This window comes from Besnoitia besnoiti (assembly GCF_002563875.1).
Source record: "Besnoitia besnoiti strain Bb-Ger1 chromosome Unknown contig00007, whole genome shotgun sequence".
NCBI lineage: Eukaryota > Apicomplexa > Conoidasida > Eucoccidiorida > Sarcocystidae > Besnoitia > Besnoitia besnoiti.
In genome coordinates this window covers 2,358,820-2,384,623 of record NW_021703915.1, presented here as the reverse complement: position 1 = coordinate 2,384,623, position 25,804 = coordinate 2,358,820, and the positions used below count along the sequence as shown (strand labels likewise).

At 58.7% G+C, this 25,804-nt stretch overlaps 4 protein-coding genes across 4 annotated transcripts; 1 reads left to right on the top strand and 3 right to left on the bottom strand.

The window, feature by feature from the left end:
* Positions 1–1,029: 1,029 nt before the first annotated feature.
* BESB_073470 (uncharacterized protein) lies at positions 1,030–4,693 on the bottom strand (the record flags this gene model as incomplete). Its single annotated transcript, XM_029365720.1, has 5 exons — positions 1,030–1,448; positions 1,709–1,759; positions 2,117–2,435; positions 2,711–2,898; positions 3,238–4,693. 5 exons carry the CDS (start codon positions 4,691–4,693, stop codon positions 1,030–1,032), a joined length of 2,433 nt encoding a protein of 810 aa, XP_029218204.1.
* A 2,578-nt stretch (positions 4,694–7,271) lies between these two features.
* Positions 7,272–10,733, bottom strand: BESB_073460 (uncharacterized protein; the record flags this gene model as incomplete). The annotated part of the gene is made up of 1 exon (XM_029365719.1): positions 7,272–10,733. One exon carries the CDS (start codon positions 10,731–10,733, stop codon positions 7,272–7,274), a length of 3,462 nt encoding a protein of 1,153 aa, XP_029218203.1.
* Positions 10,734–16,899: 6,166 nt separating this feature from the next.
* On the top strand, positions 16,900–20,951 carry BESB_073450 (uncharacterized protein; the record flags this gene model as incomplete). Its single annotated transcript, XM_029365718.1, has 4 exons — positions 16,900–17,435; positions 18,025–19,114; positions 19,481–19,679; positions 20,221–20,951. The coding sequence occupies 4 exons, from the start codon at positions 16,900–16,902 to the stop codon at positions 20,949–20,951; spliced, it is 2,556 nt and encodes an 851-aa protein (XP_029218202.1).
* A 2,299-nt stretch (positions 20,952–23,250) lies between these two features.
* On the bottom strand, positions 23,251–23,973 carry BESB_073440 (DNA-directed RNA polymerase III RPC11; the record flags this gene model as incomplete). Its single annotated transcript, XM_029365717.1, has 2 exons — positions 23,251–23,375; positions 23,778–23,973. The coding sequence occupies 2 exons, from the start codon at positions 23,971–23,973 to the stop codon at positions 23,251–23,253; spliced, it is 321 nt and encodes a 106-aa protein (XP_029218201.1).
* Positions 23,974–25,804: the final 1,831 nt, after the last annotated feature.

Genomic DNA, 25,804 nt, shown 5'->3' with positions numbered 1-25,804 from the left:
GTCGCTTGGAATCAAGGGAGAGCCTAGAAATTCTTGAGAAGAGACGCTTCGCGAATAATCAGGGCGGACAAGGAGGCATGCCGTTGGGAGAACAAAAGATTCCACCGAAAAATCTCTTCCGCTGTGCACTTAACGAGTCGCCGAGAGAAAAAAGCTGGCGACTGTGTCGTGGAAACTTGTTAGCGGTGCCCTTTGCGGGGACTCGTGTGAGAGGGCTCTCAGTTTCAGATTATTCGTTACGCGAGAAGCGCCGGAGTCTGTAGAGATGTTGTAGATCTTAATCGAAGCCATTTTACGCCGAAAGTCTGCATATGCGTCCATACGGGGCTATTTAAATATTCTGTCGCCGTCTTGGATTGCTTTCGTAATCTCTTCGAGGGTCGTCAACTACCGAGTTCTGCTGCCAAGCTCGGCGCGGCGGTCGTACAAGACAGTATCTTCTTCGTGGAGAGAGCTTGGCTTTGGCTAATCGCTCGTTGCTTAAGCGCTCACGCAGCATGCTGCTGCGAAGCCAGAGTCTGTCGCTTCTACTCTGAACCCATTTGAGGTCATTCGCCTTCTGCGGCGCCCGCGAAAAGGCGACGCCGCTGGTGGCAGCCACGTGCCGCAGCACCTAAAGCGCAGCAGAGACGCCGCTCGACATGCTCGCGAGAAGCTGTTTGACGTGTTTATACCCTACAGTTTTCTTTCTGCATACAACTGCTGGGTTCAGCCCCTCGTGTGTCGCGCTCACTCTCGCTGGCTACCTGCACAGTGCGCGTGTTGTGCGGCAGCGGAAGAGTCCTCATTGCTGGAGGGGTGATGCCGCAGCTGGACTCATCTATTCACAAGCTGCCGCACTGACACCGCCTAACTAGGGCCTGACACAAACATGACGATTCAGAAAAATTGCCGCGGCGAGTCCCCCCCTTCCCCCCCGCCGCGTTTCACGGGTTCTTGCCCGCAACGGCCGCTTCATTGACACACGCGGAGGGTTCCCTCCCCTCACATCGCCGACGACTGCGCGTCAAGTCGAAATCAAATAGGCCCTCACTGCCCCCTGCCGCCACTTGCATCGGGCTCCACATGCTGTTCACTGCCTGGGGGAGCTTCTTCAGGGCGCAGGAAGAAGCTGAACTGTGGGTCGTCGAAGAACACCGAGCTCTTGAGAGACTGCAGAAAGTCCACTTCTTCCCGTCTGCCTCGCCGCCCGCCTTGGCGCTTCTGCGCGCCGTCCGCCGAGACCGGAGTCCGTCCAGCGGGAAACGCCGACGCCTTGGAGAACTCTGAAAAAAGTTCCGCGCCCGCAGAGGCCGCGAGAGGCGCCCACGACGCCCCAGACCGAAACTGGAGAGACGTAGCGTGCAGGAACATTCGAAAAGGCGTCCGGTCTCCGCAGCCGTAGGCCGCGTCGCCGACGATGGAGTGGCCCACGTGTTCGCAGTGTACCCGCAGCTGATGACGGCGCCCTGAAGCAGCCGCAGAAAAGCAATTCAGACAGACGCGTGGCGGCAACAGCCGGCGGAAACGCCGCAGAAGGGGCCGCTGCAGAAAGTGCGAAGCGTGTGCAGAGGAACCCGTACGCTAACTCGATACAGCGAAACAGACTGCCGTGCGCGGCAGCACTCAGGGGCACAAAGTCGGGGCTTATGGCGACGTCGAAGCGCGATACGAAACACAGCGAACGCCAAAAGGTTTTCCGGAAGAGTTGCCTCCACTCCGGGCGCACCTGTGAGGAGTGAGAGTTTCACAAGAGAGCCTGGAGCCCCTGCCAGCGGCTCTGAAGACAAGAGAGACACGCACACACCTCGAGTCGCGTCTCTGTCGCCGTTCCCGTCGCCCGCAGCCCAGCGAACCGAAAAGGCTGGAGTCCTCCGAGGCAGCGCACTGACCTCGAACCATTCTGCGTGGACAAGCGTGCCGCTCGGCGGCGCTGTGCGGCTCCTTAGAGAGAATTTTCGTAGCCTTCTCACATCCCCGGCCGCGCGAGAGTAATGCCCTCGTCAGGCGACCCGCGGGAGGAGGGGTGCGCAGGGGGGGGGGGGTGTAGATGCGCACTGGAGGCGCCACGAGCTCTTCTGACGCAAGGTCTTCATGGCGTGGCACTGGATAGTCTCGCCAGAGGGAAACAGCCTACCTGGGAGATTATGGAGATAGCCTTTGCGCAGCACCCGAATGCGGCTGACCGCGCATTTGCCTCCACGCTCGCGAGAGCTGGAGCGCCGCCCCTGCGTTCCCGACCGAGTCGCGGCCTCGCCACCGCGCACGGTGGAAAGCGGCAGCTGGCGGCCGCCGGCAGACGAAGGCGCGGCGCGCGACGCCGCGCCTTCCGGCGACGAGAGGCCCAATACGTAGACAGGAGTGACCTCTCCGTGCCTGCAGATGAACGCCGAGCTCGACGGCGAGAAGGCCTCCGGCGCCAGAGGCTTGAGAGCCTCGCCCTGCTCGTTGGTGGCCTGTGGAACAGAAATCAGAGGAGTACGAAACCGACGCAAACGCGCGTGAGGCCAGCGTAAATTTCAGGTCCCAGCACACCCGGGACGGCATGCCAACACACAGGACGGACGATCCTCAACTCCCTCCTGCCTCTAGAAGAAGCGTGTCCCTCGTCTTGCAGCGCGTTTCTTCTGCATGGCGCCGACTGCGGTGATTACAGCTCCGACCTCATCGAGACTTTTCGTAGTTCAGGTCTACGAGACACAGCGGAGCTAAACTCTGACGCACAACTCACCATCATTTTGAACGCGTGAGTCGCGTGCGGCGCGATCATCGTGTGGACTTCGAGTTCTGTCCACGCCGGGTGTCCGTACACCAGCGCCAAGTATTCCTTGCGAATTTCCCGCCTCTGCAGCAGCGTCTGAACGATCCGCGCCGTTCGTTGGTTGTGCGCGAGCATGAGCAAACCGGAGGTCGCGTAGTCTGCAGAAGGCCCCAAAGGAAATCTCCTGAGAATGAGGATCGAGCGAACAACCGGCGGGGCGCACAGACAGACTCAAACAACTGCAGACAGTCTACGTGACGGCATCATGTCGTGTACTGACGTATATGCGCAGACAAAAAAGCATCCATGTGCATCATGAACACGGATTCTGAAACGCCCATACACCTACATATAATTATATATATATGGCAATACAGAGTCACCAGGACAACCGGTGTATACAGACGCGAAACGGCATATATATATGTGTGTGTACGCAGTCGAATGCAGGGATATGCAGAGGCGCATGCACGCACTGCGAGTTTCTGCCGCCTTACCGAGCTGGTGGCAGAGGCGCACTGTGCAGCCTTCCGCGGCAGGCGTTTGGTCAGTGTGTCCCTGCGCGACTCCCCGCGCACGCCGCCTCTCCCAGTGGCGGCGGTACCAGTCCGCAACGGTAAACTCCGTCCCAAAGCGCCGCTCCCAGGCCCCAGGCAGCTGCGCACTCGCGCCGCCGGCCTGCTCCTTCGCAACCGTCTCCTGCGTCTGTGCACCCTGCGCCTCCGCGAGAGTCGTTGAGTCTCCCTCACCTCCAGTCGCGCCGCCCGCAGAAAAGCTGCCTTCACCGTCGCGTCTCAGTGGGACGTCGACGCGCACGTCGAAGGGCTTGGCGACGATGAGGAGGTTCGCGTCTTCGTATATAAGCCGAAACTCGCGGCAGAGATACCACGGCTGCTCCACGAGCAGCGCCACAGCCTCCTCGAGGGACATCTTGCCCTCCTCGGAGAACGCAACGGAGACACGCTCCAGCTTCGCGTGCTTCCGCGCCGGAGAGCCCTCCGCAGGCGCATCCCCCGAGCCGCCCCCGTCTTCCAGCTCAACGTCTGCGTCGGCGTCTGCGGCGCGTCGAGGCCAGCCAAGCCGCGCGACGCCTTCGGATCCTGCCGCGTTTTCAGAAGCAGACGCGTCGCGCTGACAGCAGGCTGTCGCGCCGGCGCCGCCCTCGCCTTCGTCCCCGTCTCGCGCGGAGGCGGCCTCGTGCCCAGCCTCCTCGGCGTGTATGTGAAGTTCGTCGTAGGTGCTGCCGAGATCGACAATCAACGAGCCCAGTTGGCGCACGCGCTGCACTACGCTGTCGCGATGCAGCTCGACGGTCTGGCGCAGCGTCTCGCTCGCGCGCGCCCGCGCGAAGCTTTGGAGCCTCGCGTGCAGACGCGCGAGGCTCGTCGCGTCTAACACGCACTCCGCCAGCGCGCGCGTGGCATCCTCCTCGAAGGCCTGCCGGGGGGCGGGCGTCTGCAGCCTCGGTGACTCGTCGCTCGCAGCCCCTGAGGCCGCGGAGTGAGACACCGCCGTGGGCGCCGCAGACCGAGCGGCTGGGGAGGCGGCGGCAGTCGGCGCGGAGGCCTGGCGATCGCGGCGAGCCTCCACCAGGGCCTGCGCGAAGCAGCCGCGCAGGAAGCGGCGGAGGCCTGCAGCGGCCTCAGCCGCGTCGACTGGCAGGGATTCCACGACGAGCGACGACGGGGGCGGGCTCGCAGAGGGCGCGGCGAACTCTGCGGGAGCCGCTAAAGACGCCGAATCAGATGCAGCGAGGGCCGGGGGAGGAGATAAACTGAAGTTCGCGCGAGAACGTGGAGATGAGCGGAGTGATGAGGAAGCGTCGCCTGTCGGCAGGGCCTCGCGGGGCGTGCAGCTTGTCGCAGACAGCGAGGAAGGCTGCGACGAGACCTGGGGATCTGAGAGACGCCCGTCGGGTTCCGACCGCGGCGCGAGGGCCCGCGCCGCGGTCATCCTCAGACCCCGAGGGCGACACCCGCTGTGAGGAGAAAGAAGGACAGACTTCCGCCTCCACGCGAGTCGATGCCGAGCGGCAGTGAATCGTTGTGTCGCGCAGAGATGCAGAAGAAGAAACGAGACAGGAGAAGAGAAGGGCGACGCGTCAGACCCGAGGCAGGCAAGCGAGCAGCTCCGAGGCCCGCAGCGACTACGCGGAGACACAAGAGCGGCACCTCGCCAACCAGCTCGAAGACCGGGACTGGAAGGAGGAGGCGACAAAGATAGGCGAACAGAAGGAGCAGAAGAAAAAGAATGTCTTCTGTCGATGGATGCCAGCGTGGCGAGCGGGTGCGGAAAAAGAGGGCCTTCGGCGGGCGCAGGTCGCTGCGGCGGTCGACCAGCCAGAATCAGGAGAAGAAAAACGCGAGAAAATAGCAAGGCTCGCCGAGAGTGAAGGGATTGGCCTGAAAGACGAGGAAGGCGACTGCTGCGTAGTGTGTTGAGAGCTGGAGTACGCTGTGCGGAAGCAGGAGGTAAGCAGACCTGGGGCAAGCTCGCTCTCGGCCGCCAGACTGCCGCGAGGCTCGATTGGGCTGAGCCGAGGCCCTCGAAGCGAAGAAAAAGGGGCGTGTAAAAGAGAATACAGGGAACGCAAAGCCAGGAAGCGACAGGAGAGTACTCGAGCGAAGTCAGAGAGGCGAAGAAAAGAGACAGAGAGAAGGGAAGGGGAGAAAAGGGAAGGGAAGAAAAGGGAAGGGAAGAAAAGGAGAGAGCCGAAGGCGACCGCAGAGGAGACACGCATGCGCGTGTTTCAGTGAACATGGAGACTGACGACGAAAAAAAGAGACACGCGAGGTCGATGCGCCTCGCACGATTGAACACAAAACAAAACGCCTCTCCGCCGAGGGCTACAGAGTGGCTTTCGGCTGAGTGAATTGTCAACCGGTGTCAGTATCCAGGATGCATCTTTGCTTCGATTTCGCTTAGACGCTGTGCATGCACTTTCTTTTTACAGAAACACCCTGCCCGCTGCGGAATGAAGCAGACAGAATAGACACCTCTTTTCACCTATGCATACACACGGTGAGCAACGCTCCTTCAGTTAGTTGGAGTTCTTTTTTTTGCCTAGAGCCTCAAGCGTCCGTCCTGAGAAAGTCCGCCGCGGTCCGGAAGCATGCATGCGCTGTGCCGATCTTGCAGCGCGAGATTCGCTGCGGTCATTTTCGCGGCTTCAGCCAATACGCCTGACGAGTGGAAATCTACTGGTGAGTCCGATTTCTCTTCTGGTTTCCCGCTGGTGGTCACTCGCACACTGCGTGTGCATGTCGGCCTCAGGCTGCCTAGCAGACGTGCGTCAGGAAGACGTTTGAGTCTCGAGTAAAGTCACCTCTGTCTGCTCGGAAAAGAGTCACGGCATGCGTTGAAAGCGCTCGCGAGCCTGCCGCGCCTCTAGGCTGCCTCTGCGAGGGTCGTCTTCCTCTCTGAGACGCCGGCGAAGCTCTCTGGCGAGCGCGTATGGTGCCATCTGGATTCTGCTGTATGTGCTGAAGCACAGGAAAACCGTGCGCAGGAAACGTTCCATCGCAGTTTTATGACTCTAGAATACGCGGCTGTCTCTGCCAAGTACTGAAGGGAGACTGCGCTTCAAATCTCAATGCATGTGTGGAAAGGGCCCGTTGGTGTCCGCAGTCTACAACCCTTGCCGCGTTGACCAGGAACGGCACACCCAAACGAACAAACGATGAAACGCAACTGAGAGTGTGTCAGGGCCTCCTTCACATGCCTTTCACCTTGTCAGACCGCACTGTTTGGGTGCCAGACTTTCCGTCTTAACAGGCTTAGCGCGTGGCTTCACAGAGAGACCTATGCTCGCCTCGGTGTTCAAATTACGGAATTACTCTCAAGAGGTGTCTTCCAAGCACTCAATCGTCATCAGCAAACGCAACGGGCTTCGCAGCGCTCTGAATCACTCGCAGCTGCTAATAGCGTCGTAGTCTCTTCATGTGTCTCATGTTCCGAAGAGCTAGACAACTCTCAGAGTAACTAAACCAAAAAGTTCTCAGCCGGTAACCAGATAGGTCGCGTTAGGCGAATCGACTCATGGCGAAGAGGCTCGGCTCGCAGCGGGAGAGTGATGTTGCTAGCGGAGGAAATGCGCGTGTCAAGAGCGGAGCCTATCATCATGAAGATTACGGTTTCGGGCGCCGAGCCGTAGCACTGAGCTCAAATAACAAAATTAATATTCAGTGCGCTGTGGGAAAACGCTTGCGGCAGGAGTCGCTGGTCGTCCCCGCGGGCCTGAGCAGCGGCGCCAAGCCCCGTGACTCAGTCTGTAGTCTTTTTGCAACTGCTGTAAGCTGCGGGCGCGTGAGCAAGAAAGAAAAAAACTGCGTTGTAGAATCTGGCGCGCGTGTCCCTTTCCGCGCTTCGCGATGGACCCCCCATGGTCAGATTCTGTTTCTGTCTCTAAATCGCGGTTAACGGCCTCGCGTGCGGAGACCTCGCGACCTGCGTTGCAAGCCTTCTGCCCTAGCTTCGTTTCCGCGTCGGACTCCCCGCTCTCGCGGCTGGCTGTCTCCGCGGCTGTTCCGCTTCACGCCGGCCATGCCAGCCAGTTGTCGAGTCTCCCCGCTCGCACGATCGCTTCATCGAGGGCACATGGCGGCCCCGCGGCGACGCCGATGATTGCCATTCCTGCGTGGGTGTCCGCTCGCCCTCTGCTGGCGTGGCTCTGCGCTGGCCTGTCCCTGAGCTCCAGCCAGCCCGCGGCATGAACCCTCGCAGGCTCAGCGCACGTTGCGCCTCCGCGGCCGCGCCCCCAGTCCCCTGCGGCGTCCTCGCCCTCGTCCTCGTCTCGCGCGCGCTGTTCCTGGCGTCTCCGCGCGTCTTCGATCTCGTCGAGGGAGACCAACAGGGACGCGAGCAGTCTCCTCTGAAACGCACTCGATCTCCCGCCGCCGCCGCGATCTCCTCCGCCCCCTCTGGCGCGTCTCTGCTCGCCCGACGCGGACACAGCTGGAGACTCTCGGCCTCCGTCGTCCCTGAGGCTCTCTTTGGAGCCGCGCGTCCCTCCGCCGCCGTCTGCGCGACCCCCCGCGCCCCCCGTCCTGAGCCCGTCTGCCGCCGCATGTCCCTTTAGAAGAGAGACGCCGCCTCGCGCGCCCTCGCCGTCGCTGCCCGCCCCCGCGCCGGGGGCGGCCTTGGGCTCTTTGCGCCCGCGTTTCCGCGCCAACTGGTCGATGCCGAGAAGCACCAAGACGGAGGGCGACGCGCGCGCGGCAGTCTGAAGAAGCCTGCGGAGCTTCTCCTCCGTTTGCCCGACGTAGGGCGACGCGACGGCGCTCACAGGAATCAGGAAGGTCTGGATGGACGCCGCGTACTTCTCGGCGACCAGCTGCAGCAGCGCCTGAGGCGACAGGTGCGGGCTCGCACCCGCCGCCTTTGGGCACGCGAGCGGCGCGCCGACCGGAGACGCGTGCGACGAGGCAGCTGGCGCTTGGTGTCCCGGCGCCGAGGGATGACGAAGGCTCGACCCAGGCGAAGCTGCTCCGATGCGTGCCTCGGCGGTAGCGCCGACCAGCGGGTTCGCTCGCCTCGAGCGGCCGCAGCTGTGCAGCAGAAGGCGAGGTGGAGGAGGCAGGAAGCCGCGGGTGTCGCGAAGCAGCGCCTCGCACTCTCGCAGGAGCTCCTGTTCCTGTGCTGGAACAGGAGCGAGGGACTTTTCGGTCGCGTCGCCCGAGGCGGGAGGGGACGCGAGCCGCGACCGCAGCAGAAGAGGGAGGTAGACGAGCTCTTCAACCTGCTGTGCGAAGTCCCGCAGCGGACCCCCCAGAAGGCCGACGCTCGGCGAGGCAGCAGATGCCGAGGTGATGGTTGGCGCCGCGTGAGTGGCAGGAGGGCAAGGCAAGAAGTCGCGGCCGCACACGAATAACATCGTCTGCCGTGAGACCCCCGCGTCACTCCCGCGCGGCAGCCGCACGAGAAGCGAATCGCCTTTCTCTGGGCTTCCCGGTATGTTCGGCTCGCGGTAGGGGGCGTTGTCGCCTTCGCCTTCGAGCACCGCGTCGGCACTCGCAGCCAAAACTCCATCTTCACGTTTTCTGGAGTCCTCTGCGGTCGAGTCCCTCGAAGCCCCGACTTCAAAAACGAGGCTGACGATAACAGTAGGATGGAAGGCCGCGTTTGCCGAGCGCGCCCAAGTCTCGACCTCCTCCAGCAGTTTCATCCGTTGCCTAGCGTGTCTCCCCATGGGCCGCGGCAGTCTGCGGTTGTCTCTGTCGCCCAGCCGCGCCCTTTCGTCTGCCGCCGCCCACTCGAGCACCAGTAAAAACCGCAAGCTGTCTGCTGTGGCTCTGCTCTCCGGGCTTTTCGCCTCGTGTGCGCCTCGCTGCGCTTCACTGACGTCTTCTGCGCCGCCGGTAGCCTCGTCCACCCTGCCTCGGTGCGCGTCCTCCCGTTCTCCGGTTGCGTCTTCCTTCTCTGCCTCTCCTCCGAGTGCGCGCCTCGCTTCCTCGTCTCCCTCGCCGCAGCGGTGGCACGCGGCCTGTCGGCGGCAGACCCCGTCTCCGCTTCTCAGCCCGCCTCGCACGTCGCGGACGCCGCCCCAGTTCGCCGCGGTTTCCGCTGCGTGTGCGAGAGCTGAGCCCAGCACCGCCGTAGCCTGCCGCCACTGAGGCAGGCGCAGGTTGTGCAGGCCGCGCACGTAGTAGCAGAAGCGCGGCTCGCCTGCCACCGTGCCACCGCCCTCCCGGTCCCCGTGGGGGCGCCGCCAGGCGGCGGCCTGAGTCTGTTCTTCGAGGCTCGGCGCCTCGTCGCCCAGCGCGAGGGACGCGGGTGCCTCGGGCGGCGCGGCGTCGCCTCGTCCGCGTCCCCCTGGCCGCCCCGCCGCCTGCGCCTCGCCCGCCCAGCCGCCGCAGCCCCCGCAGCCCCCGCCCTGCGGAGCTGTCTGGCGTCTGAGCCGAAGGCCCTGCATGCGCAGCGGACGGTAAAAACAGTTCGCGAGCGCTCGAGACAGCAGAGAGGCGCCCAAGCAGTACCGGCGCTCGAGCCGGTACTGCTTGGGCGTCACAGGGTCTCCTCCGCGCCGAGCCGCGGCGCACGCCGCCGACGCCGTGTTCGCCTCCTTGAGAGGTTTATTGACTGCGTCCGCAGAGGCCATCGCAGTCGCGTCCGCCGTCGCGAACAAGGCGTCGAGTCGGCAGTGGAGCACGTCGAGCACGAATCCTGAAGCGCTCGCCGAGAACGCCAAGAGATTCGGCGCCGAGGGATTCGGCGCCGCGGTCCGAGTGGGACAGGAGGCCGGTGGAGACGCCGAGGCCCCGGTCGGAGACGGCGACGGCAGAGTCTGAGAGGCAGCTGACTCGTGGCGCGCGCCGTCGACTCGTAGGTGGGTCTTCTCTGAAGACGGAATGACGAGACGGGCAGCGCAAAGAATCGGCAAATTGGCGAGATCTGCATTAGAGCGCCCTCGCGAGTCCACGTCGTCTCTCCGTCGCGGCGTGCATCGCCGCGAAAGGAAAAAGGCTGAGCATCGCGCGACGGAGTGAGAGAGTCGCGCGACGGTCATCTTCTCTTCGCTCGCACTCGATCCTCCCTTCGCGCCTCCGCCTTCTGCCGCAGCTACATCTCCCTGCGGGGGTTGCGCGTCAGCCTCTACAGGGCCGCCGCGCGCGTCTCCTCGCTCCTCGGGGTTCCTTCCACCTCCGTATCCCCTCGCGGCTGCTGGAGGAAGGCTTGAAGCTGGAGAGTCCGTCGCGCAGCGTTCGCGAGAGGCAGATGGATGTGTCTCGTTTGTGTTCTTTGACATGCCTCGACGTGGCTGGGGCGTGGCTGCGCAGAGCGCTTGCCACGAGCGAAGAAGCTCAGCTGCTACCGCGGCTGTTTGGCTTGTGGCCGTTGGAGTAGAAAAGGCGTCTTCGTTCTCGAGAGAGCAGCCCTGAAGAAAGATGAGTTCAGGCGTTGGAACGCGAAGCAAAGGGGGCAGGAACGGTGGCGCCAAAGGCGCGCACGCTTGAGGGCACGGCGCTAATGCAGCGCCGCTTCCAGACTGCCTCATTTTCCGCGAAGGCCTGCGCTTGAAGCGAGAAGTCACTGAGCAGTCGGGAGAGGGGCAAGGTGGGAAATCGAAAGAAAGGAGGAGGCTGAAGACATGCAAGTTGTGGGATTCGCGTTTGCAAAGCCATGGTCAGCTGAGCCTGTCGTGAGAGCGCCGCCGACTGCCCGCAGCCCGCCGCTCAGGAGCTGCGCGCGGCAAGCGCAGAAAAAAGAGGATGCGGAGATCTCTGAGGCCAGGCCAGAGGGCACTAAAACGCGAAGCTCGCAGGAAATCCGGGTGGAAGACAGTGAAGAGTTTGGTGCATCCTCTTTGAAAGCCAGCAGACGACTTAATAAAGGCAAGCCTCGAAGGCTTAGGCATGCGGCAGTTCCCTCGCACGCAGTCTTCGTGCTGATGAGCTTCGCAACATGGCGCTTCTGTTGATCCCCGTGCCCCTCTGCTTCACTGCTTGGTTGTTTTTGCCTTAGAAAAAAGGCTTGTTAGCATGCAAGTGGGACAAAGTTGCGTTTTTCGTTGGGCAATCGTCTGTGTCGATTCGCGTGAAGAGCATGCAAGTGAGCATGCATAAAATCGAATTATCAACGGCACAGCTGTCGCGAGCACATACCACGTGGCGCTACAAGACACGAGGCCTGTCACAAATTCTTGGATTTCATTTCGGGTTTTGAGTCGGTTGTCTTTACTTCAAAAAATGCGCGTACGGCGATGCACACTCAGGCTCCATTCTACACTCTGCGAGGAGCCGAGGCAGCAACATCACCCATGAAGTTCGCCTCGAGTTTAGGTGCTGAAACGCTCCTTCTCCTGCATAGAAAGCCGCTTCTGGCTCACTGATTCCTATACGAACTTCTGGTTTCCGTATCTCGTGTAGTTGATGCTTCCTCTTCAAACGGCGCCCAGTCGCCGTTTCTATGGCAGCACGAGACTGAAAGTATCCTTGTAGGCCTACGCCTCCGATAGATCGTCTTCTCCACCCCGTAGGCGCTCTGCGCTGGAAACGTTGGTTCTGCCTTCGTGGCCATGCGCCTGGTGCCTTCGGCCCAGAGTTGTCGGGGTTACTCATCGCTGTGCGGCGTTTGCCTCTTAGGGCCGGGGGGGGCCTCGGCAGGTCGACAGCCGGTGAGGTTAGAAAGGTTACATAATCGTAATAGGTTCGCAGTGGATGTCAGGTGGCTTGCCTAGGAGGAGGAAGATTTGGGGACTGCCTGGGTGCCAGAGGGGAGCAGCAAGTCCTGCTAGGCGTAACTGGATAAAGAAGGCCTTGCGCGTCGAACACACATGTACAGAAACAATATGTCTGCAGTGTTCCGCGTGGGGTCTAGCCGCAGATGTGAACGGGGAGATAACACCGTAGCGGTGCTGATGTCACCTTAAAGAGGACTTGGGAAGTAGTCACTGGTCCGAGGCAGACAATCGTAAGAGGTCTATCCAGGGGTCTGTGAGAACCTGTCGACGAAGTAGTGGAACCACCAACTGCACCGACGGCGGATGAAGAGGAAGCAAGTAGGCGTGTTCTGCGACATCCGTAGGAACTGAAAACCGAAATATGGAACCCCCCCCCTCTCTCACACTGAATTTAAAATCCATTTTACTTGGGGGGGTCCACGTTTAGCGCCCACTGCGTTCGCGGTTACTTCATGTTACCCCTCGCTGTGGCGTATGGTTTGCCCGAGAAATTTGGCGTGCCTGCCGAACTCCCTGTCGTGACCTGAACCTACGCACGCCCTGCGGAAGTCCCTCTCTGCAGTGAGCCTGAAAGTGGTGTTCGTGTGTTGATTCCACCATTCGTGTTGAGGACATCCATCGTTTACCAACCGTGGTGCGACGTCGCCACCGCAGGACGAGGGAACTACAGCCGGGAAAGACTTGAGGAAATCTCTTGTACGGTCTCTGAATCGGGCGCCTCAGGGCCGTCAGGCGGAGGTGATGAAATAGGTTTCTAGCTCATTGTGAGGTGGGCGAACAGAAGTGCCTTGCGGCTGGCGACTCAAGGAGAAAACCGTATTGTTCACGTCCATGCCAGGCTCCGGCCCCGTGATGAGTTTCGTCCTCTAGCTCTCGCGTTTTTGCCTCACGTGTCCTACAGAGTCGTCTCTCTGCGATGCATGCTTTCTGTAGACCCAAGTCTTCATGTATCTCGGGTGGCGTGGATGACCCCTACATACACGCACGCTTCGTATCCGATAGGGTTTGCCGTGCCCCTCAGAATGTCATATTTTGAGGAATGGTGGTGCAGTGCGTCAGATGCCACCTTGAACGTGCGCTAGTTCTTACTCTACTTCTGCTCAAGTCCTTGGACGCCACTGGTATACAGAGGCAATCTGTAAAGCACCGGAAACACAGGAATCCCTTTGTTTCTGGATCTGCGCACCTTCACTATGATAGAGCGGAAAAGCGTCGTCAGTGCTACAACTATCAGTGGAACTATAGGAGAGGATGGTGGCTGAAACGCTAGCCTCCTCCACGGCGCGTGCACTGGCGAGTTCCTAAAACGGGAAGGCAACTTGATGCCACGGGGTGTGGCGTGCCTAGGGCATAACATAAACAACTCGTCGCACTATTGCATGATTCAAATGAGGCCGGCTATGACTGGGCTCTCATCCGAGTTATACCGGCGGCGGGTTCTGACAGCTCAAGATTCCTGCCTGCTGGAGTCCGCGTTTGTTTATCTGGACATCATTACCGGCACGCGGCCAGCAAGGACGGAAATGTCTTCTCGTTGTAGCGCATAAACTTTTTCAGCAGACTGCCTTCTCCAATACACACATGGTATCCTCTGGAGGCCATTTCCGGTTTCGCGGATCCATCGTGATTTCTTTTTTGCAGGGCAGGGAGGCACCTGAAAACTAGCAGCAAGCACGGTATCCGCAAGCCGCTATCTCAATGCTGACGTTGGGTGGCGCCATGCGTGTGCGAGCGTGGACTCTCCACACGACACAATGAGACGCATTCATTGTGTCGTGTGCAGAGTCCAACAGAGATTACAGTCGCCGGGGGCGTGTGTCCGGCTCAGTGTCTTGCAGCATCTAGCCACCGGATCACCTTGGCATACGCGATCATGCAGTTTGAACTAAGTTTCTTGTCTGTCGGCGCTTTCGCCGGGTTTGAGCGCTGCTCCAACCTGTGTTTCCTCTCGAGAGAGAATAAATCGAACTCGTGTGAACATAGAGGACGCTGCCAGACAGGCGTTTGTCAGTCCCCGCCTGCTGGTGTCGCCAGGGTGACCGGCGCGTCAGCCGTTGTCGAAGTCCCCGGCTGCAACGGCTGTCACCGAATGCGTGCGAGAATTGGAGCGTCTGTGAATATCACTGCCTACTGACTAAATTCGAGGCGCAACCGCTCGGCGCATTGTCCGTCTGTCCATCGCTCTTCGCCGGGACTAACCAAGCCCTCGAAAACTGGTGTCGCAACGTCCACATGGTGCTACGAGGAGGGCTTTCGCACCGCCGCCTCTCAGAGAATGCACGAAAACAGTCAAATACGTCCCGCTCTCATCTTGGCTGCATGCGCTGCGTTCGTTTCGTGCGTTCGTTCCGGCCTACGAATGCACGGTGCTTCATGCGCAAAACCGTGATCGATGCCAACACAGAAAGCTGTCTGTCCTCACATTGCACTGCGGGTCCTTCTCCGGCAGGCTCTCATCTCCACAGCGTGTTTCTTTCTTTGACGAGAGCCTCGGCAACCCGTGCTGGCGGTATGAAGGCAGCCCTCTGCAGAGACGTCTGAAAGAAGCACAGCAGCGTCAACAGCAGTGGGATCTCGAACAAACGCGCCGCGAAGCTGAGGCCCAGGCACGCAAGGAGGGACACTGCGGGGTAGAGTCGTCGAATCGCGAACATGATGCTGTATCCCAGTGTTCTGAAAAGTTCAGGGTCCGAGGGCCGGACGAGGAGCGTCTGTGCAAGGGCATGTTGTCTCGTCTCAGACGGACTGCCAGAGTAAGCTTCATAAGATCTTGGAGAAGAAAGACTTCACATCCTTACGGATAGTTCTCTTAACCGTTGAGCTAGATTGACGGCACGGTCTTCTGAGGTGGCGCTCCCAGCACTGCAAGGGGAAGATATATGGCTTGTTACACTGATATTCGGGCTGATGAGCGAACTCGAAGGCTGTGCAGCTCACGACATAAGTCATGAGACCTTGCTGCACGCTGTCCTCGATGGAGTGCACAGCACCCTAGAAAGCGACAAATTGTTCAACACCTGGCTTCAGGGCAGGAAAGGAAGCTCTCCACGCGGCATCCATCTTCATCACAGAGCTTGTCTGTTTCGTTTTGCGCACTACCATCAAACATAGAGTACTGGCTCGCTCATATCGGCTGTCTCAGTCGACGCCTCTGCCGCTGGGGAATTCGCAAGCTGTTCCGCCGCGTCCTTGCAGAAATTCGCCGCTCTATAGGGGAAATACCAAAGGACCGAGCGCCGCAGGCACTTCAGCGTCAGCTTGCGGCTTACCTACACCAGGCTTTTGCAGGCAAATACCAGAGGATGTGCCGAGAAATAAGCCAGATTGCAAGTCTATACATTCATGCCTTTGCTACACACGTGATAGAGTCTCTCCGGGCATCTAGGAAGTGAGTGGTGAATTTATTGTGGAATCCCGCTTTAGTACCCTCTATTACACTTCACGTAACATGTGTACGACAGCATTTAGTCACCCGCTCAGCATTTGCAGAGGAACCAGTCGAATGCGACGGCCGACCCACGCGGCAGTGATGAGTCCACCAAGCAACATGCGGGATGTCAACTGAAACTGTGACGGTCCTGAGTATTCGGTGATGTGTCAAGCGGATCACGGCTGCTTGTTGCTCCAAACGATGGAGGCCAGGGTGGCTGAGGCGTCGTGCAAGTAAGGAGGCGACGAGAAACAATACAGCTGGGACGGCAGACGCATACAGCCCCTTGTAGAGGCTACCCACGTAGTCTTGCCTTAGTAGTGGAAGGCAAGGGGGAAGCGTGATTTCGACACGGAAATGAACCTTCTGTTTCTTGCTCGCTCAACACAGTCTCAAGTTTCCCCCGCGATCGCCCTGCGGCGGTGAGAAAGGTCAATCAGTGACGCCTTGTAACTCGTGCTGCAGCGACATCCATATTTATCTGACAGTCACCCGCATCTATGCCTCCACGCTTCTCCAGTAGGTCCCTACATGCCCGGGGCAAAGCTTTCAGGCAGTGTGGCTGTATCGCCGGAAACAGAGTCTCTCATAGGGGGGCGAGCGCACTAGCGTAGAACGACGCACTCTGACCAGCTCTCAAGACTTAGTCACCCGGTCCGCGACTGTCCCCATTGGGTTCCGGAGACTGCGTACGAAGCGAAGAGTCAGGAAGTTCGAGAACAGCAGCGACTTTGTTCGTGTAGCCAAGCAAATCGGCCTCCCTAAATGGTTCCGCAGCCTCGCTGGTCTCCAACGGACTGAGGAATCGCGGATGCGTAAGAGCGGAGGCGGCGCCAGCCTCGTCTGCCACGGCCGACAGGAGGTATGGACGGATTTGCGAACTCAGAACAGAGACTTTTGGACTCGAACCTTCCGTCAAAAAGCAGGATATCAAGTCAGTTCGACGTTAAATGAGCGTGGGTTGTTCACTGTCAGCGGCAGCGGGTCAGCGGAGCAGGCCCTCCAGCTGTCAGAAAAGACTCACTCTTCTGGTTCGCATGCAGATATGTCGGGGTAACGATGCGTCGAGTGTCTCTGCGCTTGACGGCTTCATACTCAATCTGCATATGGAGGCTCGAATCGCGGGTAAACAAGACGCCGGCTTTTTTTTTCTCTCTCTTTGGTGGTAACATCAGCGGACATCTGAGAGAGGTGCATTTTATCTGTTTCGTCCTCTCCTTCGGGCGCCAGCAGCAGCGACGTACCCTCGCCCCCACGCTGTATCGTCTTCTGGAGGACTTTGCTCATGGCCTTCTGCGAAAACGCCCGTTTGTCTGTGTCTGTCTCACTTTCGTGAGTCGTGTCTTCGATTCCGCGGACTCGGCGGAGCCTGCGCGTCCTTCGTCGGACTGCCCTTCTCAGACCTGTGCCCAGCGACGGCAGAGTAAACTCGCGGTCGACAGGAAGTGGCTGCGCCTCGCAAGGGGTGTTTTGTCGCTCCTTGCTTTTGAAGAGAAGAGGCGCACATTGCGAACGGCGTGAGGAGCCGAGAAACGCGAAGGCGCTCTCCCCATGTCTCCAGCCGCCGCAGTCGCTACCGCGCCAAGCGGCCAGCACGCCGCGCCGGCGGCAGGAGACCTCCGTCCGGAGAGTTCCGCTCCTTCCTCAGCTCGCGTCGCCGTCACCACGCAGAATGCGGGGTCTTCCGCTTCTCCCTCTTCGGCCTCTTCCTCGCTCTGGCCGCCTCTGGTGGTCGCTGCCGACCTCCCTTCGGGCGCCCACCCGGAGCGATGCCACAGCGTGTGCTGCTCAGACTCTCACGTCTTCGTGGGGGGCGGGAGCATCTCGGGGACGATCTGCGTCTGGAAGATCCCGCCGCACGCGCTGAAGGCCTTCGCAGAGCGCATGCAGGACTTCGAGAAGGCCCTCGTCGCCCAGAAGGAGAACGGCGGCCCTAAACCCGCTTTCCCGACGTCGCTGCTGCCCCCAACGCGCGGCGATGAGAGTGCCTGGGAATTCGTAGGCGTATTCGCGCAGATGGCGTTGCCCGTCGTTCAGGTGAAGCTGAACTGCACCAAGGACAGACTCGCCGCCGTCACACAAGCCGGGTGAGAGGCCCGCTCGCGTGAGCCACCGAAACCACGAAAATGTGTACAAAGCACAGAGAAACGGAGGCCGGCGACGCGCCTAGAGAAGCACACGACGTGGAAATACAGACTGCCCTAGACACCAGGAGAACTGCGGCCGTCCAACACACGGCGCAAGAAGGTTTTCTGAGTCTTTGTATACACATGCGCGTAGATGTGTCCCCCCGTTTTTGCGAATGACGGTAGATGCACGCCTCTATGACTTGAGCGTTTGACACACTGGAGGTGCAGGCGCGATTTTGTCGCTGTGTGAAAGCGCGAGCGAGAGCCTGTCGACGTAGATGTGTGGAGCCGCCAAGCAGAAAGGTGTGTCTGCGGGTCTGTGGCATTCGTGCCGCCGTTGACCGTACCCGGGATTCTTGCTTCGTCACTCCGTTTCACGCATTGTTTGTCGTTTTGCAGACTCGGGGCTTCGCGAGTCCGCATATGTGGCTCTTCACCACATAAGAGTATTCATCGAGTGTTTTAATCAGGGTTCACGGTGTGCACATCGGCATTCCATCGGCGCATGCACGTGAGATGTGTGCTTGTTGCCTCTTGGTGTGTTCAGGATTTGCTACATTTGGGACGTGAGTCCTGCCGCCCTGGCGTCTCTATCCCAGCGCCTTCCGCCGCAAATGTCTCTCGCTCCCTTCGCCTCGTTGAGCTCCTCCTCTTCGCTGCCTTCCTGGCTCGCGAACGTGTTCGCGACGCCCGCCGTCTCGCCGACGTCGGGTCTGGCGGCGTCTCCGTCCTCTGCGTCGCCTTCGCTGCCTGCGTCGGTCAGCTCGCTTCTGCGCGTGACGCCCAAGCCCCTTGCCGTCCTCGGCGGCGCAGACACGCCCGCTAACGTGAGCTGCGTCGAGTTCCTCCCTGACGGTGTCATGGTCGCGGCGGGGAGCGGCCTGCCGCTCTCTGTGGACGTCCTAGGGCGCGAAAAGGCCTCTGCGCCTCGCGCGCCGCTCGGCCTTTACCACTGCGAGAGCGGGCAACGACTTGCAGAGTTTCCCTCTCTGCTTTTCTCGCCGTCGCGGTCGGCGCATCCTTCGCACGCCTCGCGCGCGCCGCTTCTCCTCTCGAGTATCTCCACCGTCGCCATGGATCCGCACCGATTTCCGCAGCCTCTCCCGAGCTCGCAAGCCGCCTCTCAGCCACAGGGCACCCCGCCCTCTTCGGCCCGCTGGATCGCGGCGGGCGACGGCGCGTGCGGCTGTATCGCGCTCATTCTGATTCCCGACGAGCTGATGATTCACCTGCGCCGCCAGCACGAGGCGCACCTGCACGCGTGGGACCAGAAGGAGACACTGCGGCTCTCGCTCAAGGCCCTGCGGCGCCGGCGGGACGAAGCCGCCGCGGCTGCAGAGACTGCTTGCCAGGAGCCGCAGGGAGACGCCGGCGGTGGAGCCCAGCGCCCGGACGGTGACGTCGTGGCGGCGGAGAAGGACCGAGAAAAACAGAGACTCAAGGCCGCAGCCGAGGAGGCCGAGCGCGCCTACCAAGAGGCCCGCGCGAAAGCCGCCGCCGGAGGCGAGAGTCTGAAGGACAAGGAAGGAGACGAAGACGGCGATGACGGGAAAAGGCCTGCGCCGCATGTGCATCCCGCCTTCCTGCAGAACCTCGCGACGGTCGTCGTCCAACTCAGCGAGGCCGCTCCCGTGGAGGTGAGAGTTTCTAAAAACGTTCGCCTTCTCCCTCCGCGGTGACTCGTGGGTGCCCGGGCTTGTCGCGCCTGCTCGAAGCCAGCCCTTTTGGAAGCGACACCCGACGTGCGTGCCGTCTGAGCGTTAGCAGCTGAATCATATATAAATATATATATATATATATAAATCCATAAATAAGTATATAAATGTATAGTATACATAGGTGTCTAAATAAGTATATCACTGTATAAGTACATATGTACATATACGAATATAAATACATATATATAGAGAGGGAGATACGTATGGATACAGCGTTTTCTTCTGGTATCTCGTGCATGCCTGCCTCCTTGCGTGCGGACTCTTTTCTTTTTCTGCGTTTTGTAGATGACGTCGCTGGCTTGGCGACCACGTCGACAGGGCCACCGCGGGCCGCTGCACCTCTGCGTGGGGTGTGTGGACGGTTTCGTGCGGCTCGTTCAACTCAACCCTGTCCTCCTCCCTTCGTCTTCGGCGCCAGCGCCTCTACCCACGCTTCAGATGCGCAGCATCGTCCTCTGCAAAGTCGCCAGCGGCACTGGCGTCGGTAAGCGGTGCACGAGACCGGTGGCCGCACCAGGCTTTCGTGACACATGCCTCCGGTGCCTCCATGCGATCTCTGTGCGCAGTTGTCGTGTGACCTCTCGCGGGTGCATACCTCGCCCGCGCGTCGAAGCCTTCTCCGCGCTGCATGCTACACGTCCACACGCGATTTGTACGCAGGGGCGCCTCGATCGCGCGTTGGAGTCTCCGGATCTGGTTGCGCCTAACTGCATTTGCGGCTTTGTGTCTCTGGACGACTCTGTCGCCCTGTGGCTACGCGGGGCTTCGCGGTGCCTGCGTGAACAAAAACGCGAGCGCTTGCTTCGACAGAAACGCGAGTTAGTTCATCTGTAGATCAGCTGAAGAAGCGAGTCAAATGAGCGTCCCCCCTTTCCATATAGAGGAGAGCGGCTGTGGCATTGCAGGAAGGGAAGCGTGCGTCTCTGCTGGCGAGGCGTTTTTCCTGTGCCTTCGAGACTTTGTTTTGGGTTTGCACGCCCAGACAGTTTGTCGAAGGCCTGGTTGTGCGTTTGTTTTTTTATCAGCCGACGTCCGCTCGCTTCTCTGTCTCCGTCCCTTCTCTCGTCGCGGCCACCTGACGGTCGCTGCGTGCAACACGTTTGGCTTCCCGTCTTCGTTCGCTTCGGCCTTCTGCTCTTCGCGCGCGGATCTTTCCGCCTCGCTCGCGGCTCCGCTGGGGGGCTCTGCCGAGAAGGAGACAGAGGCAGGGGCCAACTCGCCCGCGGATTTGTATCAGGTGAAGTGCGTGACGGGACTCGGCGAGGCGGGCGACGAAATAGCCTCGTGCGTCCACGCGCACTCCGACTTTGTGTGCGGCGTGGCGGCGTCGGCCTGCGGCGTCTTCGTCGTCTCGTTGGCCGCAGACAAGTCCCTCTGTCTCTACGTTCGCACGGAGGCCGCGGCTGAGCAACTGAGGCGCGAGGAGGCGCGGCGAATACTCGACGAAGAGAACAAGCTAAAGCGCGCGCGCGAAGAAGAGGAGGCGCGAAAGAACGGCGAGGAGGAACGGCGACGGGCTGAGGCGGCGGAGGCGGAGAGGCGGAGGCTTGAAGAAGAGGAGCTTGCAGGAGCCGCCGGAGACCAGGCGATGCCCTACGCAGAGAGAACGGAGGAACTGGCGAAGAGCGAAGAAGTTGCCGAGAAGGGGGCGGAGGCGACCTCAGCAAAGAAAATCAAAGGCAGTGACTGTTTCAGTGAAAATGAAGCCCAGGAGCCGGAAGCAGGCGACGATGACGACCTCTTCGGAGATGAATGAACACGCGATCACATCTGAGGAGACTCCACAGAAGTCGTCTTTAGGTATGAAGGACTCGCTGCGCATGTGCATACATATACTAATTTATTTGTTGGTATATATACATGTATTTGTATATGCGTCTCTGCACCGTGGCTACGCAAGACGACACAAGGGAGGCGGCCTATCGACTTGTGAGATTACATACATGCATATATACCTATATATATATATATATACATCTTTGTAGAAATATGCATGTACAGCATAAATGCGGTATAAATGTTATGTTGTTAAGACGCTTGAAGAATCCCTTTAGTATCGCTTGATACACGGGAGAAAAGGGAAAAAGAATATATCTCAATATTCATGGGTTTGCGAGGCGGAGTTCACCAGAGGCTACTTCAAGGCGTTTTGTTTGCCGTAGCGTTTCGCCGCGGCGGTTGCTTCTGGGAGGGCTGCCGCTGTGCGGTGTTTTTTCTATTAAGAAAGCGTTCGGACGCGAGGACGAAAACGTCTAGCATGCAGGTCGAGGCTTTTCCCTGAACTTCGCGTGTGCAACTGAACAGACATCCAGGCAAACAAGTTCTCGCGCGCGCTTGTCTCCGCGCCTTAAAGGGAATATGCACTAACCAGCCGCGAAATATACGTATACATAGATAGATAAATATAGATAGATACATATAGATTTGAATAGATATAGGTAGATAAATAGATACACATTTCTTTTCGTATTTGGGTTCACATCAATGTTGCGTGCTTGCTGGCATAGTGTGTGCACGCAGTGAGGCTCATCTGCTCTTCAAACTGCCTTTCAATCTGATGAGTGCTTTAATTTTATCCCGCTCCAGTCGGCACTATGAAGGCGAAGTTTCACGCACCTGGAGTTAAAACGAACAATTTTCGCCAGTGGCTGCGCAGCGCGCCACCTCTGCCAGAGTGAATGCGACAGGCAGTCCCTGCTCCATGCTCTCCCCAAGACAAAAGGTATGAGGAAGCTGCAAGAGCTCCTCTACGTTCACCGGTAAATACTGAAGTGTGCCGACATACCAGGCCGTGTATAAACACAAACAGAAAACCAAGTTCTCTGCCCGGAGGTTTTCTACGTTCCGTACAGTTGCTGGTAAAAGGTAGGGTAGAGACTTCGACTGGCGTTGGTGCAAAGTGTTTCGACAAGAGTCCATGCTCAACCTTGCCGTAAGTAGTTCTGTGATCTCAGGCTGGTGTAATGAGTCAAACCTTAGCCGACAGACAAGAACAGAGAAGCGCATATCCGTTGGAACCTAGTTGACATCAGCTGTGTGCAGATGTTTGACTGGGAGATCTGTGACTGCGGACATAAGTGCTCTGCTATACCAGGCGCAACAGGTGGAGTCATGTGGACTGCCACGACTCCTTCATATATATATACTTTTTCGGCTAAAGCAATCTGGGCTAATCGCGCTACCGCTGCTTGGGCAACAGCGCGCAGTTGCAGTTGATGTACGCGGTGCCTTAACACGTCCTCGAAGTTCGAAATGCGTTCTCTGCTCTTCCGCCGAGACGAGGCCTCTCCCTTTCCTCGCTGGTCGGCTCGATGTAGCAACAGCAGCGCATCCCTCAGACTTTCGTTTGAAAGCAGGTTGCGGGGGACACGCGCACACCTTAACATTCCTTTTGCAGCGACATGAAAACGAACCTGTGCACGTTGGCTCTCTGCGCGATTGCATTTTCTAAGAAACAAGAGAAAAACCGGAACAAAGCAGGAAACAGTCTCAAACCTACCTCATTGGGAACCTGACACGGAATTGACTAAAAAACGAGAGCGTGAAGGAGCACGCGTGAAACGACGCGGACAGTCGCAGAACGACGCCTGTGAGAAAAGATCGCGTCGCGCAAAGGCGGTATCGACATTTGAGGCCTTCGGGGCAACGGGTTACAGAAGGCTAGCTCAGGATGGTAAAACGAGTAAAAGAGAAGACAAGAGAGAATGATACAGAAAGGCAGCCCAGACTGAAGCGAAAGCTAAAACAAGACGCAAATAGCGGCGCCGGAGACGAGACGACGCCCGGCACCCCTTCAAGAGAGAGTCAGCGCAGAGGGGGGATGTTCAGGGAGAGACAGAAAATACTCAAGGAGCAGGCCGAAGACAAAATGTAAAAACAATAAAAACTACCCCACAGTTGCCGCGAACCGCCGTAGTCCACCTGAGCGCGAAAATGAGATTCTGACATCTAATAAAATCGGTCGACGTCCTCTTTTTCTTAGCTGCACATGGCGGTGGCCTCGGCAGCTACCTGTGCGGTCTCCTTGTCTTTTTTTCGCATCTTCTAAGGCTTGTTTAATTCTCTCTCCAGCGAAACCGGCAGCTGCAGCAGCAGTAAAACGCGGTCATGGGCTCGTCTGCAGACCGGATCTGAATCTCGTAGAAATACGCCTCAGTGTGCGAACAGCTCGGGCAGGATGCTGCGGAAACACAAAAAAGAAAAAAAATCAGAAATGGAGGCCGGCCGAATTTGGCCGCAGAGGGAACGCCACGAGAGGGTGACACAAACATGCACAGTCTCAAAGTGTCTCTGCTCTCCCCTGTGCCGTAGATTGCGGCCTCTTCCGCCCCAGACCGCCCGAAAATAAAGACGGAAAAACTGACAACAACGCCACTCTGCCTCAGCCGCCGCATCGCTTCACATGGCAATATGATTAGATTTACCTAGGACGCGGCAAAGGGGAATGAAGTGAAGGAAACCAAAGAGACAGCGGACAACGAAGAAGACACAGAGGGAGCGGATGGATGCATCATCCACCTCTGCAAAGTGTCAAAGCTTGAGACGTTGTGAGGAAATGCGGCAAAGTGACAGAAGAACGTACCGGGAGCCTTGGCGCCGAATGCGGCTTCTTGCTGTTCGTTGAGAGGCTCGTCAGCCTTTTTCGGGGTTAGGGGCATTTTTCTGGTCAGTTTTTCCTTGATGTTGAAAACGTAGGGGCATGTGCGGCAGTGGAACTGCATCGTGCGCTCCTGCCGCACCAGCAGCATGTTGTGGCAAGTGGGACAGAATAGAGCCATTTTGCAGGAGGAAAAGAGGAAAAAACTACGCAGAAAAACGGCAAAAGGGCGAGCACAGGCAGAGCGGCGCCGCAGGTCAAACGGATAGCAAACGAAGGCGAAGGACGACGCAGCAGAGTCTTGAAGCGGAGTCCAGAGATCAAGATTGAAGGACGAGTGGAGAAGAAAAAGATCCAGAGTGTAGGGGAAGGTTTCAGACAGAACGAGTCAACCTAAAGAGACGAGAGGCGGCCCTGAACCAAGGGATGAGAGGAGGGGCGACGGGAGTCCCCAGAGGGGAGCTCTCGCAAAAGCGCGGAGGAAGAAGCTGAAAGCAAGCAAAGACCAACCCCAGACGAGTGGGGGAAAGGGAAACAAAATAGGAGACTGTTCAGAACGAGAATGGAAAACCAAGCGGCTGCAAAAGGCGACGCCGAACCAGGTTCATTCACCGAGGGTTGCTTGAGTGTGAAAAGGCATGCAGAGAGAGGAAGGGAGCGGATACGCGTTCACCAGATTAGAATACGTAGAGCCGGTAAAAAAGAGGGACAGTCAGATCTTGCGCGCCGAACGCCGAAACAAAAGATCGCCTGTGTCGGTGTCTCTGTGCAGCGCCAAGCTGCACTCACTTATCCAAACGGAAACTGAGCACATGCGAAGGTCGCCAGTCTATCTCCAGTCCCCTTTCCTGTCCCTCCACGAGCTGCCTTTGATCTTTCACCGGTGACTCTTCGTCTTGCCCTGAAAAAAACGGAAAAAACGCCTTCAACCCCGGGGGCGGCCAGCGAGAAAAAAGTCCGATGACTGACTGTCTTCCCTTCGTGCGATGCGGTGCACCGCGCGCCAGCGTTGCCTCGCTCAGTCTCGCGAGAGTCAATCCTGTCTCGCCAGCCGTTTTGTCTCTGTGTGCCGTCATCCTTTGAGGTGCTGACCTGGAGAAAGGAATTCGATGCCTCCGCTGCATTGTTTCTTAGTAAAAAGACTTTTAATTCTGTACCCCTTTCGCCTTCTTCCAGAATGTAATTCCGTTGATTCTGGGGCAGAGTGCTACCGGTGAAGGCGCCTTCACATTGCGATGGTGGAAAAAAAGCCTCTTCTTCAACTGCAAGTCTATCTTCTTCCGTCTTTCCACACGGGCTCAAGAGTTGTCCCTCTGAGAAGTTTGAATTCCTGGCATTCTCAACCAATGATCTTAACGACAGAATTAAGTATTGCATGCGTGCGTGGCGTCGTGAGAACGAGGCCGCGGCCACGGGATTGTTCCCCAGACAACCCCGAAAAATCCTGAGCTTCCGGAGGCAGACAGCTCGTTTATTTCGGAGCCTCTGTATCTCTTGAGTTATGAGTGCGTGAGGGAGCTGCATGTTGGAGCACTAGGTTACAGGAAACAGCGGCAGGAGGCTGGCGGTGAGCAGAGGCAAGGCTGGGGCGACTCAGCGTTGCGCAGCCGACGGGAGCGGAAAATACCTCAGTTGAAAGAAGAGCTTGGCTGCGCTCTAGAAAGCCGGCAGCTCTCGCATGTTACGGAATTGAGTCGCTTCCCAGCATCCCTACGCAATACCTTTCAGGTGAGAGAGCGAAAAAGTGAACGAGCCATAGCTAGCTCCATTATTTCCGGTGTATATACACCGCGGTCAGCCCCGGAAACTAACGCCCTGCTGCCACACAAACTCATTTTTCTCCCTGAGGAAGACGCTGATCTTGCTCAGATCTCCCCACTTAAACGTTTGTATACTCGCTCTGTATTCCGTGCAAGTTGATCCGCATCTCGCCTTCTCGCGGAGCTGCCTCGAATGTGCCGCGGTGCTCTATTGGATTCTCCTCGTCTTGCGCGATGCTCTCGCCCGCGTTG